This window comes from Triturus cristatus, chromosome 5_2 (genome assembly GCF_964204655.1).
Source record: "Triturus cristatus chromosome 5_2, aTriCri1.1, whole genome shotgun sequence".
NCBI classification, from domain to species: domain Eukaryota; kingdom Metazoa; phylum Chordata; class Amphibia; order Caudata; family Salamandridae; genus Triturus; species Triturus cristatus.
Genome location: NC_140588.1, coordinates 302981839 through 302998090, shown reverse-complemented (window position 1 = coordinate 302998090; position 16252 = coordinate 302981839). Strand labels below are relative to the sequence as shown.

At 44.3% G+C, this 16252-nt stretch overlaps 1 protein-coding gene across 1 annotated transcript in view; it reads left to right on the top strand.

Annotated features, from left to right (window-relative positions):
- The window catches only part of KIAA0319 (KIAA0319 ortholog), a 415358-nt gene that overhangs the window by 186367 nt on the left and 212739 nt on the right, over positions 1-16252 (top strand). The window contains exon 9 of the mRNA XM_085607057.1: positions 14512-14644. Within this exon, the coding sequence (XP_085463183.1) occupies positions 14512-14644 (133 nt within the window). The remainder of the gene's footprint in view (positions 1-14511; positions 14645-16252) is intronic.

The window sequence follows — 16252 nt, the reverse complement described above, 5'->3', positions numbered from 1 at the left end:
GCAAAAGAGTTCTGTTGCGAGGAGATCCTAACAAGAAATACTCGTACGGCATGGCAAGTATGATGAAACACCTAAGGACCCTTCATCCAAACAATCTTGCACAAGAAGAGTGCAAACGGATGAGAAACACTCCTGTTCTGTATCTGTAAAAAAGAATCACAAATAAATATATATTAATAACTTTCAAATGTATACTATTCCATTACTGTACAAACACATTTTATATAAAAACTGACTAAGAAACTATAGCCCTGAACCACAAGTGTGACGATGGTTAAAACACTACATGCATAGTGCATACTACTTTGAAGCAGTTCATGCCCAAAAGCCTACCTCACTAAAAGACTACCTGCTAACTGACTGAATGATTACAGTACTATAAGGAGACAAACTGGGTGAGTAACAGGGTGTTTGCTAGAAGTATATGAATACTGACTGGGGAATTGAAGGTGTGAAAGACAACTGTGTAGGTGGTTAGAGGCTTGCATGCATAGTGAATAGGCATTTCAAGCAGTCTGCTAAGGCCTGGCTCACTGCATGAGTACTTGGAACTGACGGAATGATTAGAGTACAGCAACAAGAGTGCCTGGGTGAATTTATAAGTGGTTGGCTTTTGACACAGTGAATGGATTAGTACTTGGTACTGAATGGGTCACTAGAGAAGTGGAAAGGGAGTGACAGGATGTTTGCTGGACTGTATGGATACTGACTAGGGAATTGAAGATGTGAAAGACAAGTGTATAGTATGTTAGAAGACTGCATGCATACTGCATAGACATTTGAAGCAGTCTATGTGGTAATGTATGGTTCACAACATGAGTACTTGGAAACTGACTAAATCATCAGACTACTGCTAGGACAGTGCCTGGGTAAAACTTTTACATTTTCAGTTCTGGCACAGTGAACAGAATAGTACATGGTACTGCACTTTAGTTTCAAACCCTGACTCATTTTATCAATGCATAAGCAAAGAATAGCTTCTAAAGCTACTAAAACTTGACAACATGACCGGTTTTAAAACAGTTATCTGTCAGCAAATACACAATGTTATCAAATGCTTCTATCACAATCCTTACCCAAATGTACACAGACTCACAGTGTGATTTTAGGCAAGCAACACTATCCTAGGAGTTTACCAAAACTCATTCACTAGTCTAGAAGAGATAAGGGTACTGCACACAATCTACATATTTAAGTACAGCTCATTAGTGTCAAAGCATGACTCATTTTATTAATGCATAAGCAAAGACTGGCTTCTAAAGCTACTAAAACTTGACAACATGACCGGTTTTAAAACAGTTATCTGTCAGCAAATACACGATGTTACCAAATGCTTCTATCACAATCCTTACCCAAGTGCACACAGACTCACAGTGTGATTTTAGACAAGCAACACTATCCTAGGAGTTTACCAAAACTCATTCATTAGTCTAGAAGAGGTAAGGGTACTGCACACAATCTACATATTTAAGTACAGCACATTAGTGTCAAAGCATGACTCATTTAATCAACGCATAAGCAAAGACTGGCTTCTAATGCTACTAAAACTTGACAAAATGACAGGTTGAAAAAGAATTATCTGCCAGAAAATACACAGTGTTACCAAATGCTTCTCTCACAGTGGTTCCCAAATGCACACAGACTCACAGTGTGATTCTAGACAACAATCACTATACCTAGGAGTTTACCAAAACTCATTCACTACAGTGGAAGTGGTAAGGGAACTGCACACTATCTGCATATTTCAGGACTGCACTTTTGTGTCAAAGCCTGACTCATTTAATCAAAGCATAAGCAAAAACTGCCTTCCAATGCTACTAAAACTTGACAACAAGACAGGTTTTAAAACAGTTATCTGTCAGCAAATACACGATGTTACCAAATACTTCTCTCACAGTGGTTCCCAAATGCACACAGACTCACAGTGTGATTCTAGACAAGCAACACTATCCCTAGCAGCTTACAAAAACTCATTCACTACTGTGCAAGGGGTAAGGAGACTACACACAATCTACATATTAAAGTACAGCACATTAGTGTCAAAGCATGACTCATTTTATCACTGCATAAGCAAAGACTGGCTTCTAATGCTACTAAAACTTGACAACATGACAGGTTTTAAAACAGTTATCTGTCAGCAAATACACAATGTTACCAAATGCTTCTCTCACAGTGGTTCCCAAATGCACACATACTCACTGTGTGATTCTAGACAAACAACACTATCCCTTGCACTATACCAAAACACAATTCTTCATCTAGAAGGAGTACTACATTTTAGTATAGAAACATAACTCATTTCACAAATTCATAAACAATGACTTGTTTCTAATTCTACCAAAATATAAAAACAGCACAGTTATCTGTCTGCAAACACATGAAAAACACAAATGCTTATCACAGAATGGTTTCTACATGCACACACACTGTCAATAAGATTATAGAGAAAAATAGTACTCCCTACACTTTAGCAGGAGAAATACATTAGTCTGATTAAAATCAAAATAGTCTATATACATCCCCTCACAATTAAATAACTCACCTTTCAAGTTGTTTTGTAGATTAAGAAGTATATCAGTCACACACCAGATTTTCTTTTACAGAATCTCTGCACTGTGCACCTCTCAGCAAAAACAAAGAATGGAAAAGTTTCCCTTTCATTTTACACACATACATGTAAACATCAAATCACAATCCTTCACACATAAATTCAAAAGCAAACACACATTTCTATTTGTTAAACATTTCAACCCTTTCCAAATGATAAACATTTCAACCCTTCCCCCAATCTGCCTTCTGCCTGTTACCATAGAAACAGGTCATGGAACACTGCACTGAGCACACAGGTCACAAGTTCAGCACACAATGTTGCTAAACAAGACAGCAAGTGTGCTTGACTTCTTAACATATCAGCTTATCATATATAATGTTCCTTACAATCAGTTTTTTGTTAACCAATAAGAATCATGCCTTTAAAAAACAGAAATATACACCCTACCTTTCAGTGTAGAAAGTTGTCATACAACCAATGATTTCTTGTCTTTTTTCAATTTTTTTTTCCTTGGATCCGTGCACCCAACGTGATAGGATGCGCGCACCATGCGCGCATTTCGCAGTTTTTTTATTTTTTTTAAAGTGGGCCCCAGGGGGTCCTTCTGGGACCCCCTAAGCACCTCTAGAGGGTCAGAGTATTTCCACTCTGCCCCCTTTATATGTTTTAAACACTTATTCCCCTTGCTTCTTCAGCCTCGCTTCTACCGAGGCAGAAAATGACCGCCAACAGTTCCTGGTTTCGAATGTAGACAGACACTCGACAGCCAATTAGCATTCAGCGTGCGATCGAGAGGGTGCGCGCTTGGTTCGGGGAGGGTGCGCTTAGGGTGCGGGTAGGGTGCGCGGATCCTCCCCGGCCATAGATATATATGTACTTTTAACTCTAATTTTCTCAGGAACTACAGAACGGATTCACACCATTTATGCAAAAGGCATGAGTCTGAACTGAGGACTACCTCTTTGCCAAATTTGGTGTCATTCCGTTCTGCGGTTCGGGCTGTAGCTGCGACAACAGATCCTATGGGAAATTGCATGGGGAAAATGTGTTTTGGGACCCCCCTTTTTTCTCGAACCCTGCTTGACGGATCACCGCGAAACTTTCAGGGTAGGAGCGGAGCGGAGCTGGCCAAAAGTTTGGAAAATTTTGCGAGGATTCATCAACCGGCGCCAGACTTATTGGGAATAGAATGTTGCAGATTTCCTATGGAAAATAGGTCCTAACTATAACTATCTACTGGCGACCGCCAGTAGATAATATATATATAGGACTACTTGTTTCTTACTGAGAGCGCACTACTCAATTTGCTTTTTCGTTTGGATATATATATATATGCGGTTGTCCATATAGAAAAGAGGAGCTGAGCAATGCTACAAGAATTTCCTTTGCACACATATATACCTTCAACATGAAGCAGTGAAGAAAAACAGAGAGCATTTGAACTGCTTTAATGTGCAGCAGAAAAAACATACTCCTGCAAAGAGGAATGACAGCATTGCCAGCTCACAGGTTGCATTGCATAAAAAACTCATTGTGAAAAGCTGAAAAGCTACCCTCATAGAAACACATAGGAATAAACTGGCACCGTGCCTTTAAGGCAGCCATGACCCCTAGCTTCCCATCATGCCTCAGGGGTGACAGTTAGGTCAGTTGTTCTTTCCAGCTCCTTCTGTCAGGGCCCTGGTTATTTCAGTTCTTGCTTTTTCTGATTTCTGTCAGAAAATATCGACTATTTTTTAGCCAAAACCTATTAATTCGACATATTTTGGCTTTTAAAGTAGTTTTTTTCTTTACTTGAAAGAGTTAGGCATATTTTTCCACTTAGAAATGCCATCTCTCTTTGACTCTTGCCCTTCCTGTGGCAAAAAGAAGGCTAGATCAGACTCACATTCTGTCTGTATCCTTTGCCGTGTGCAAACATTATCAGTCCCTGTCCAGGCGTACTCTGAAAGACAGAGAGAGGATTCGTCTTTATGGGTTGGCTGAGAAGGGTAAAGCTCCTTCTAGAGGCAGGTTTCCGCGGAAGAAGAGAAGGGAGAGTGCAAGATCGTCATCCAGAAGTAAAGTTCCAGTTTGCTGTCCCTCAGCGTCGGGATCGGCGCTGAAAATACCTTCACCGGCAGCGAAAACGTCGACAAGAAGACCATCGACGGCGGGCTCACCGTCTAGAGAACACCAATCATCGACGAAGACTGCAGGTACGTCACACCCTCCACCGTCGTCAGCCCGGCGACGATCGGCGTCAAGGAGTAGATCTCCGTTGGTGCGGTCTCACACAACGTCGGGAGTTGAATCTCCGTCGTCGCCGTCGCTACGGCATTTGACGTTGAGATATGCTCTGCCGTCGCCAGTAGAGCAGCGATCGGCATCGAAGCGGGCGTCTCCGTTGCCGTCAACCAGGCGGTGGTCAACGTCGAGACAGGCCTCATCGTCACCAGGTGTGAGGCATTCGACGCCGAAGCAGATTCCTCCGTTGTTGCCGACCAGACGGCGTTCAATGTCGAGGACCAGATCTTTGTCGACAGCAAAGAAGGATTTGTCGTCGGGGCCCAAAGTCAAGTATTCCAGACGGCGTTCAACGTCGAGATGGCGGTCTCCGTCAACGTCAAGGAAGAACACAACATCGAGAAGGAGTTCTCCATCGAGTCACACTTTAACTTCTCCCAGACGCTCTGCATCGAGGATGAGGTCTATAAGGTCTATTGCTTCAATGTCAAGACATTTGATGTCGAAGCGGGGAGAGAGGTCGACGTCGAGGAGAAGATCCCTCTCGAAAGACTCACAGGTGCTGGTTACATATAGTCAGTCGACGTCAAGGCACTCCCCTTCAACGTCGCATCGCTCCTCCAGGCACCGCTCAACCTCCAGAGGCCGCAGGGAGTCATCGCCTTCAGAAGCCAGCTCTTCTCAAGTGATTTCGACAAGAAGCTCTTCTTCTCAGTCTCCAGAAGCACCACAATCACCAAGACCAACGTCTCCAAGAAGGCAGAGGTCTCCTTCAGTACATCTGTCGCCAAGATGGCTCCTTCCTATCCGCCATTGGCAGAAAGATGCTTCTGGGCAAACTCAACGGCCTTTGGACTATTCTAGTCCACTACACAGATCCCCGTTGGAACGATTAGTACAGGAGGTGGACAGATCACCTGTTGCTCAGTCCAGGGATCGTCAGGACAAATCTCTGGAGCATAGACCATCTCTTGCTCATCGAAGAGAGCAAGAACACGGTCTTGGTCTTCTTCATCTCGCTCTTCAAAAAGGAACTATTCACCTACCCTTACGGATAGCCCTCCTTCTAGACATTTCACAATGTCCTCACTAGAGGAGCACTGAAACTGAACATAGATATGTCAGCTCCGCAGGCTTCCACCTCTATCATATTCGAGACTCTTCATCAACGGTCTATGTCTAGACCTTTGCTTCCACTGGTTCCTGGTCTTATCGAGCCAGTGATGGACGTTTTTCCCACTCCATCTTCGATTAAAGCTGCCCCAGCGAGGATTCAGAAAAAATATAAGCCAGCGACATCGGATCCTTTATTTTTAAAGTCAGATCCCCTACCGTACTCTGTGATCATCGCGGCAGCAAAGAAAACCCATGCAGTCGCCTCTTCCTCCTCTGTCCCCCCAGACAAAGAGAGTCGGGCCCAGGACTCTTGGGGGAGAAAGGTGTGCAGATCCGCAGCATCTTCCTTGAAGGTATCAAGCACTGCTGCCCTGTTGGAACGCTATGACAGGTCCTTGTGGGATTCTTTGGAGCGTTTTAAGGAAAATCTGCCAAAAGAGGACAGGCAAGATTTTGCGGAGATTCTCCAAGAAGGGGCGCTGGTTTCTAATCAATTGATTAGTACTGCAGCGGACGGAGCTTCTCTGACTGCACACTCATATGCACACGGCATTTGTGCACGAAGGTCTTCATGGCTGCGACTAACAGCTTTAAAGCCGGAGTCTCAACATTGGATTTTAAATCTTCTATTTTCCGGAACATCTCTTTTTGGTTCCTCTACCAATGAAGAGATGGCCAGCATGAATGCTGAGCTGGATACGCTGAAGGCGGTAGGCCTAGAAAAGAAAAAAGAATTCAGGCGAAGATACAGGCCTTACAATCGCAAAAACTACCAACAGAGGGTTCAAACCCCATCAATGGCAGCAAAAGCAGAATCAGCAATCCAGGTCTCAGTTTCAAAGCCATAGAGGCTCCAGAGGCAGAGGAGGACAACATCAACAATCCTCTGGTGCAGCCAAAACTTCAGGGAAGCAGTGATCTTCTGCTTCCTCTAGAACTGTTGCCCACTCCAGAGGGAGGAAGTATTTCAAATCACGTGGCAGAGTGGCGCAAAATAACAAAAGATCAATGGGTGCTAAATATACTGAACAATGGATACACACTTCGTTTCAGTGCACCACCAAAGAACATTCCTCCACTAAAGTTGCATCCCCACCAACTAAAATTGCTTCGTCAGGAGGTTTCTGGCCTTCTTCAGAAATTGGCCGTAGAAGAAGTTCCTCCGGCTTAAAGAGGAAAGGGAGTCTATTCCAGGTACTTTCTGGTGCCAAAGAAAGACCAACCGCACAAATACAGACCTATCCTGGATCTGCGATCATTGAGGTCATTCGGATAGAGAAGTTTCGCATGTTGGCGCTACAACAAATATATCCACACCTACAAAAGGGGGATTGGATGTGTTCGATAGGCCTCCAAGATGCGTACTTCCACATACCAATTGCTCCACGTCACCGCAAGTTCCTTAGATTCATGGTGGGCTTCAAACATTACCATTTCTGAGTCTTACCGTTCGGCCTAAAATCCACGCCGAGGGTATTCACAAAATTCATGGCGGTGGTAGCCGCAGCTCTGCATCGTCAAGGCCTATTTGTGGACCCATACTTGGACGATTGGCTGTTGAAGGGTTCGTCTCCACAGATGGTGACGGAACATTTTTGGATTTGCCTAAATCTACTTCGCCGTCTAGGCGGTCTAGGCCTTCACGTGAACCTGGACAAATCTGTCCAACAGCCCACTCAAACTCTACATTATCTGGGTGCCACCATAGACTCCGGTATAGGAAAAGTGTTTCCTTCGGAGTGACGACTGTTATCGATGAAACAAAAGTGCAACTCTCTACTTCATGTACACCAACCATCAGTACGGCAAGTGGCCTCTCTACTAGGGTCGATGGCCTCTTGCATATTTCTCATCCCCACCTCCAGATTGAGAATGAGACCTCTGCAACAAGATCTGGAAGACTAATGGGACCAATCCTCAGGGCATTGGGAGGATCGGATTCTCCTCTCCTAAGCGGCAAAGTCATCCCTGATTTGGTGGACTCAACCGAAAAATCTTCTGGTGGGAGTGCCCTTCCACCAGTCTCTTCCACAGCAATCCATGATCACGGATGCATCTCTCCAGGGATGGGGAGGGCGCACTTGGGTTGCCTTCAAACTCAGGGCAGATGGTCGAGCAAGGAGCAGACCAACCATATAAACATGTTAGAGCTGCAGGCAGTTCATCTAGCTCTCAAGACGTTCCATCCATCAATTCAGTCAGACTCGATTCTGATTCAAACGGACAATACAACTACCATGTATAACTTGAACAAACAAGGTGGAACACACTCCCGCCCGTTGTCATTGGAATCCCAAGTGATCTGAGCCTGGTTTCTGGCAAGGAATCTCTCGATCACAACGGTACACCTGCCAGGAGAACAAAACGTGCGGGCAGACACTCTCAGTCGGCACTTCGAAGAACAAGAAGACTGGGTGCTCAACGACGACGTAGTGGCAGACATCTTCCATTAATGGGGTCGACCATCCATCGACCTCTTTGCAAACGATCTAAACAAGAAATGCCACGCCTTCGCGTCCAGATTTTACCAGCCAGGAGCGAGAGGGAATGCTCTTTTGATCGACTGGTCCGGAACATTTGCATACACCTTTCCTCCCCTTCCTCTCATACCGAAGGTGGTGGCCAAGCTCATCAGATCCAGGATGAAGATGATCCTGATAGCACCGGAATGGCCTCGCCAGTGGTGGTATCCGGACCGATTGCAACTCTCAATATGTCCACACAGGAGGCTGCTGTGCAGACCGGACCTACTGACCAAAATGGGCAGGAAGATTCTGCACCCCAGCCTTCCGTCCATTTTCTGGCAGCCTGGCTCCTGAAGTCCTGCAATACGGACACTTGAATCTCCCTCAGGACTGCATGAACATTTTAAGGGAGTCGAGGAGACCATCCACAAAAAGTTCTTTTCCATTTAAATGGAAGAGGTTTTTCTTGTGGTGTATGCGTAATTGTTTTAGTCCAACAAGTGGGCAGGAGGAGGTAATCTTGCCTTATCTTCTGTATTTAGCCAAGTCTGGTTTGAAGTACTCTTCTCTAAAAGTTTACTTGGCGGCCATTACGGCCTACAGAAAATCACCTAATCAGCCATCCTTTTTTCAGCTCCAGGTGGTCAAGGATTTCCTTCAGGGGTTGAAGAAAGTTTTTCCTCCTGTCCGACATCCTTCTCCTCCTTGGGAGTTGAATATTGTCCTGTCCAAGCTCATGGGCCCTCCTTTCGAGCCCATTCATAAGGCCACTTTACAGCACCTAACGTGGAAAGTTGCTTTTTTGGTAGCTATCACGTCAGCACGCAGAGTGAGTGAAATCCAGGCACTCTGAGCAAAGGAACCATACACGGTTTTCCATCACAATCGGGTGGTTCTCAGGACTCACCCGTCTTTCTTACCAAAAGTGGTGTCTGACTTCCATGTTAACCAGACAATTTCCCTTCCCTCTTTTTTTCCCAATCCTGCTACTCCAGCAGAAAGGTCTCTTCATTCACTTGACCTCAAGAGGGTTCTAAAAATCTATTTGGAGGGAACGAAATCCATTAGAAAGTCTGACAAATTATTCTTAAACTATGGTATCGTCAGGACAGGTTTTCCAGCCTCAAAACAATCTATCTCGAGGTAGATAGTGTCCTCCATTAAGCTGGCGTATCAGTTAGCGATCAAGCCTTTGTTGGTTTCCCCTAGAGCTCACTCCACTAGAGGAAAAGCAGCTACAGTAGCTTTCTTGCATAATGTACCGATGGCCGAGATTTGCAAGGCGGCAACTTGGAAATCGGTACACACGTTTACTAGGTACTACTGCCGTGATTGTGACTCCAGAGCAGATACCCAAGTGGGCCAAGCCTCCTTGAGGAATTTGTTCCAATGCTAATTTCATTGGAGTCATGATATGTCTCAATACTGTTGAGTTTATGCTTGTCGTTTGCCCGCAGGTTGAGGGACTGGGCTTGCTATTCTATTCATATGCTTATGACTATTGATGAGGATCCCCTGGAAGAGAAGGATAAGTTACTTACCTGTAATCCTAGGTCTCTTCCAGGGGTATCCTCATCAATAGTCATAAGCAACCCACCTGCCTCTCCGGGCAAATGATTACGATAAATGTCATTTCTTTGTGCCCTGGCCTACGGGTCTCTACAAAGAACAACTGGCCTCACTGTCACCCCTGTGGCATGATGGGAAGCTAGGGGTCATGGCTGCCTTAAAGGCACGGTGCCAGTTTATTCCTATGTGTTTCTATGAGGTTAGCTTTTCAGCTTTTCACAATGAGTGTTTTATGCAATGCAACCTGTGAGCTGGCAATGCTGTAATTCCTCTTTGCAGGAGTGTGTTTTTTCTGCTGCACATTAAAGCAGTTCAAATGCTCTCTGTTTTTCTTCACTGCTTCATGTTGAATGTATATATCTGTGCACAGGAAATTCTTGTAGCATTGCCCAGCTCCTCTTTTTTATATGGACGGCTGCATTTGTGATTATATATATATATATATTTATATATATATATATATATATATATAGAGAGAGAGAGAGAGAGAGAGAGAGATTGAGAGAGAGAGAGATTGAGAGAGAGAGAGAGAGAGAGAGAGAGAGAGAGATTGAGAGAGAGAGAGATTGAGAGAGAGTGAGAGAGAGATTGAGAGAGAGATTGAGAGAGAGATTGAGGGAGAGAGAGATAGATTGAGAGATAGATTGAGAGATAGATTGAGAGATAGATTGAGAGATTGAGAGATTGATATATGTGTCTTTCTCACGTATATGTATATATTGTTTCCGGGGTCCCCGCGCATGGGCGGGAAAATTCATATGCTTATGACTATTGATGAGGATACCCCTGGAAGAGATCTAGGACTACAGGTAAGTAACTTATCCTTTGTGTATCCTCAAACGTCACTAACATAGAGTCTTGGAGGCACATTTAGTCTGGTAAACCTTGGTTAGAGTTCTGGGAAGCCTAGACCCCAACCTTGTCTCTAGTTATCCGTCTTAAGTGCAGTCTTCAGTAGTTGGAGGGTATTGGGGAAATTGCAATCAAACTATTTTGGTTCCTGTGGCCTATTGTTTGTTGCATGGGCCTTAAGTAGTGCTAAGACCTTGTGTGAAATATCTGCCGATAAAATAGCCCGACTCTAGGAACATGGGTCCAGACATGTAGAAATAGCTTGCCTGCACCGTAAAGGGAGACTCTTTAAACAGCTTGGGCTCCACCTGAGACTATCTGAGCCTCCTGCCTTGATCTATGAGAGAGAGGGCAACCTGAGCCTCTGTACAGGTTCTGGCACCACCATTTAAAGCCGATCACTAAGGACAAGGGCTTATGGCTGCTGAATGGGCTGTGAACTATACTAAAATTGGTAATAAACAAAAACGAAGGAGCTTGCACAAAAACAGTCTATTATGGAAGCACAACCCCTCCCTCTAAACGTTAGCAAATTACAGGAGTTGATGGACTTAACTATTTTCTGTATAGAAACAACACGACTATAGGTACTTAAAATTGTGTTTAGCTCAGAGCCCTCCCTTGGGACAACAATGCACAGCCCCTCTCCCAACATACATTTGGGCTTGCTGTTCAGTAGATCTAGAGGACAATCACATAAATGACAATTGAAATCACCCGTTAAAATAACCTTCTCCATCCCGTATCTATTCCCAGTCAAAGATTCAATGGCATAGCTTAAAGTTGAGAGGTTAGATGCCTCATCAAACTTGGCTTTAGCATTATAGTAGTTAATTAATGCAAAAGATGAAAAAGCCTGTGAGAGTTAACTTAAACACTTGCAAATGATGCGAGTCCCAAGCAAAGTCCTTGGTTTTCATACGCAGTTCCAGGGAGAGCAGTTCCAGGGAGAAAAAAGTGATCAATCCTCCCTTGGCCCTCCCTGCAATTGATGCCACAGTCTGAGTAAACTAAGTTTTATATCCTTCTAAGAAAAAGAGGTTTTGCTCTTCCCATCTTTATTGTAGACAAATCACATGGTATTTTCTGACAAACTGCCCCCAGTTACAATCATTAAACTTAGCGCCAGGCCCGCAATATTCCACGATAATAACAGGAAATCATGAGAGTTACTAGCCAAGATGTCCGAAGGGGGATTATGTATAAGTAAACATGAGTGGGCAAAGATATAACAGGAGGAGTAAGTCAATCACAGGTATCAAAACTAGTCAAAGGAGCAAATCTGTTCCTTTTTCCACAAAACTGGGGACACAAGGGGAGCAGGTGATGAGCGGCTCTGAGAGACCTGCCCTTGCGGAACCTGTTTCCACATGGTTGAACAAACCCTTTCTGGCTTATAAAAACCCAAAGGGGAGAGCCTGAATGTCAGTCTAGAAGATCTCCTTTGAGACTACCTCCTCCACCCGTGCCAGAAAGCCATCAATGGTGGTAATATGTGGGGCCATTTGTGGGGACGATGGCTTTGAGGAGGCCACCTTTCTTTTCCCCATGCTCCGCTGAGGGGGTACAGTGATATATGCATGGGACAACACGCCAAACCAGGAAGGCCAAGATAGTATGCAGCAGTACATGGCAGGTTGCATGGAAACAGGACCTTGCCTCCTCTGCAAGAAGTGCAGTCAAGGAGACAAGCGCTTAAAAGCGCAACAAAGGGACCCCCCCAGCTGGAAATAAAAGCTAGGTTTTCACTCCTTGTGCAGCAGATAAAGGAGTCTCCCAAGAAAAGCCCCACATGACTTAAACCTGGTTCTAAGGCCAAGAGAATTTGGATAACAACGTCATGTTCCATTAAAAGCCTAGGAAAAAAGCTCAGTCATGGCATAATGGCAACGCGGCAGCAGAGATCACCCGCGCAGCAGGAGGTGATAGGTGCTTTAATAGTGTGCGGCTAGGGTAACTGAAGGAGCCCCCCCTCCTTCTTTCCTCCAGAGGCAATCTGGAAGCATGTGTCCCTGTCACAACGGCAACACTGCAGCACAGAACACCCGCACCGCAAAAGGTGGTAAGGGCTTAATAGCGCCATGCATGGGTAACTGAAGTAGTCTCTTCTTCTCCACACCATGATCAATCTGTTACCACGAGTCCCTGGCACAATGGCAATACGGCAGCACAGAACACCCCAGTCATTGTGTCAAAATATCCTGATCAGAAGCCCGGGGTGCCATCCCAGTGGTGACTGGGAGATTCCTTGGACCACCGTGGTTGGAGTGCTGGCAGCCAACTCTCTTTGCTAGATTTGTGACCATTAATATGGGGAAGATTCACCTATCCAGCAAGATGGGGCTGCCTACAACCGATTTCAAAGAATAGAACTGAAGTTGTGAGTACCTCTGGTTAGGCAAAGTGTGTCCACAACTGCGACATGGGACACAGCCCACCCTGAGATACTGCGAGTAAGCACTGGAGGTTCGTGTGACTCCGCAGTTGAGGCAGCATCGACATCTGTGGCTGATGATGTCCTGGATTTCAACAGGAAGTAAATTCTGCTCTGCGTCTAGTACAAAGAAGTGCCAAAATGCTAGGGAAACCGCAACCATTAGATGCATTCGGACTCACAAGAAAAACTCTAAATGGCAAGAGAAGTCCAAGATCATCCAGAGGATTATCACCGCTGTGACCTAAGGTACATACCTGTTGAATTGGAAGGGGTTTTAAGATTGCGCACAAGGAAGATGCAAGTAGTAAGATCCCTGCAACCATGAGCTGTGCAACCCCCCAGCGCTCCTCTGATTAACTTGTGTTGACACTGCCATGGCTTACCTGAGATTGTGGGCACCAGCACCCATCACATTAAAATATCTCATCACCTTGACCGCAGCAGTTGCCACACTTTGGCTATTTGAGGGGAATGAGACTGTGAGCAAGGGGAAAGCAAACTCACAAGATCGATAACTCCCCTACCCAGTCCTCTAGTAATCTCTACTGAGATTTTCCTGATATGTCTGAAAGCCAATGCACATTGCTTTGCGAGACTGTCCCCAGATCATGGAAGGTACTGTTTCAATTAATACCCCTACCAAAATCCCTGTACAAATTCTATACTGTGTTTTACCAGTGTGTGTTTAAGTGCTTTTCTTAAACTCAAGTACTGGCTGGACAATAAATTGATTGTCTCTGGATATATATTGAGGGCGGCGTCTGATCACACATCACCTCCCTAAGTAGTCTATCCTGAGAGTCAAGTGGTAGAGGGGTGTACTCGGTGATCGGTTTTAGGTCCAATAATAGGGTAAAGCCCTGGAAAACCATTAGTGAACCTCTTCACACAAACAGAGCCCCGTAACACCCTCATTGGCCAGGGACTTCTGAAACAGTTCCCACACACTCGATTTTAGACATTGTCTCTGCTGTTTCATATGTTTGTTAGAATTAGGTATGATATGGAAATAATAATATCCTTTGTCTACTATGGTTCTAAATTGTAATTTCATTAATGTGTTTAGACGCATTCAGCTGTGATCCACATGTCCTTCCTTACCTTCTGTTGCATGTGCTTAATACTTATTTGATGTGGCTCGATTTCAAGACTTTAAACAGTGGCATGTAATAGACACTAATAATAGCAATGGACCGAGATGTTCTTTAGATATCTGTCCATCATTTAACATAGTAAAGCAGAAATGGTCAGAGGTTGAGCTGTGACCCTGTGCCTTGCCTTTGTCTCTCATGCAGAAAGCACAGATGATGATAAAATTGTGAGTTACCATTGGGAAGAAATCAGTGGCCCCTTACGGGAACAGAAGGCAGCTGCGGACACCCCAGTGCTTCATTTGGCAAACCTAGTACCTGGCAACTACACATTCCGGTAAGATAATAATAAAAGGGTATCTCAGACAGACTTGGAGATATCTTCCTCATCACAAAATGCATAATAACATAGCCTCCTATGTTGATTGCAGGTTTACCTTAGTCAAAGGTAGAACAATCAGTGCTCATCAGAGCAGTGCCAAAGCTAGACATTTGCATGTCTTTCACTAATAAGAAATCGCACTGTCTACATCAAACCTAGGGCCATCCTCCATCAGTCCTGACCTCTTCAGAGGTTTTATTTACCAGTGTTCTTAGTGAATGTATCTACTGATCCAGAAAGGAATGTCAGTGTTAGACTATGCTATTTCTAGCCATCACAGGCACTCACGCCATGTACTGCCTGTTAACCAGGATATGGCAAATGTAAGTGGAATGCTTGCAGTGCCTGGGCACACCTTATATTGACAGACCCTGCTACTCGCCTGTAGGATGATGCTGCAGTAGATAGACGTCAGGTAGCAGATGTCACAGAAATCACTGTCACTGCACATACACAAAATATTTTCTAGAATAAAAGATGCAGGTGAAACATTGGCAGACTCCTTTGTCATTATGTGACCTGTCCTGAACTCACACAGGTTTTCAGTAGTCTATCTGAGAGTAAGTGGCAGGTGGATATAGCTCCAATGAAGTTAAAGTTGGTGTATATGGTACCCATGTCTTTTGGGACAGTGGCCCCTTAACATTATTCTTTGTGATGTATGTTATCCTTGAGTGCACTACATGGTTCTTAATTTGACACAGTCACATTCCTCTGTGTTTTCGAGCCTTGTCTTGATCATGTTTTGGCCATGAGTAGTTGGTTTTACAGTGCACCATCAGAGAATAGACCGCTAGCTCATCACAAAGGGCATGACACGGTTCCTAAGCATAACACTGCTTCTGGCTGAATGTATTGTATTGTAGTTTTATTTGTAAAGCACTTCATATTGCTGCAGCAATAGCATACTACTAACTGGGAGTGCTTGGGTGCAAGACGTATGTGTTTGTCATGTGGCCTATGGTTTCTCATCTTTCCTAAAGACACAATACAGCATATCTTTCAGCAGTTTGTGCTTTCTCACAATGTAGTTCCATAAACCTTTCACTCTTGTATCTAGAAAATTGTTTGCCTTTTCAAAGATGATTGAGTAAGTGTTCACTTTCATATCGCTGTTTATCTCAAAATCAACTTGTCAATTAAGAGAGCATCTCATGAGAGGGTTGTGACAGCATCTAGGTGTGCTTCCCCTGACCACTCACATGTAATCCCCCACCAGGACCCTTCACTGTGGAAAATACTAAGGAAAAGGGCAGGTTACTGGTTATCATCAGGTACAGGGATTGCAGATATAGGTGGGGGTCCTTTCTCTTTTCTTTCACCGTTCATTCCCTGGATAGAGCAGGGGTCCACCCCCAGACAATTCGCTTTTTAATCCTTAAGAGATCAAAGCATTGTTACTCTAAACCTGGTGCCTTATATGACATTGTGCCATACCAGTCTGACATATATATTTAAGTTTCACTTTGTATCAGTTTTTACTTTTTCAAGTGATCTTTTAAACCATTCCTTATGGACTTTGACCATGTAGGGCTATTGCTGTATATCAGTTCCACGTCTAAC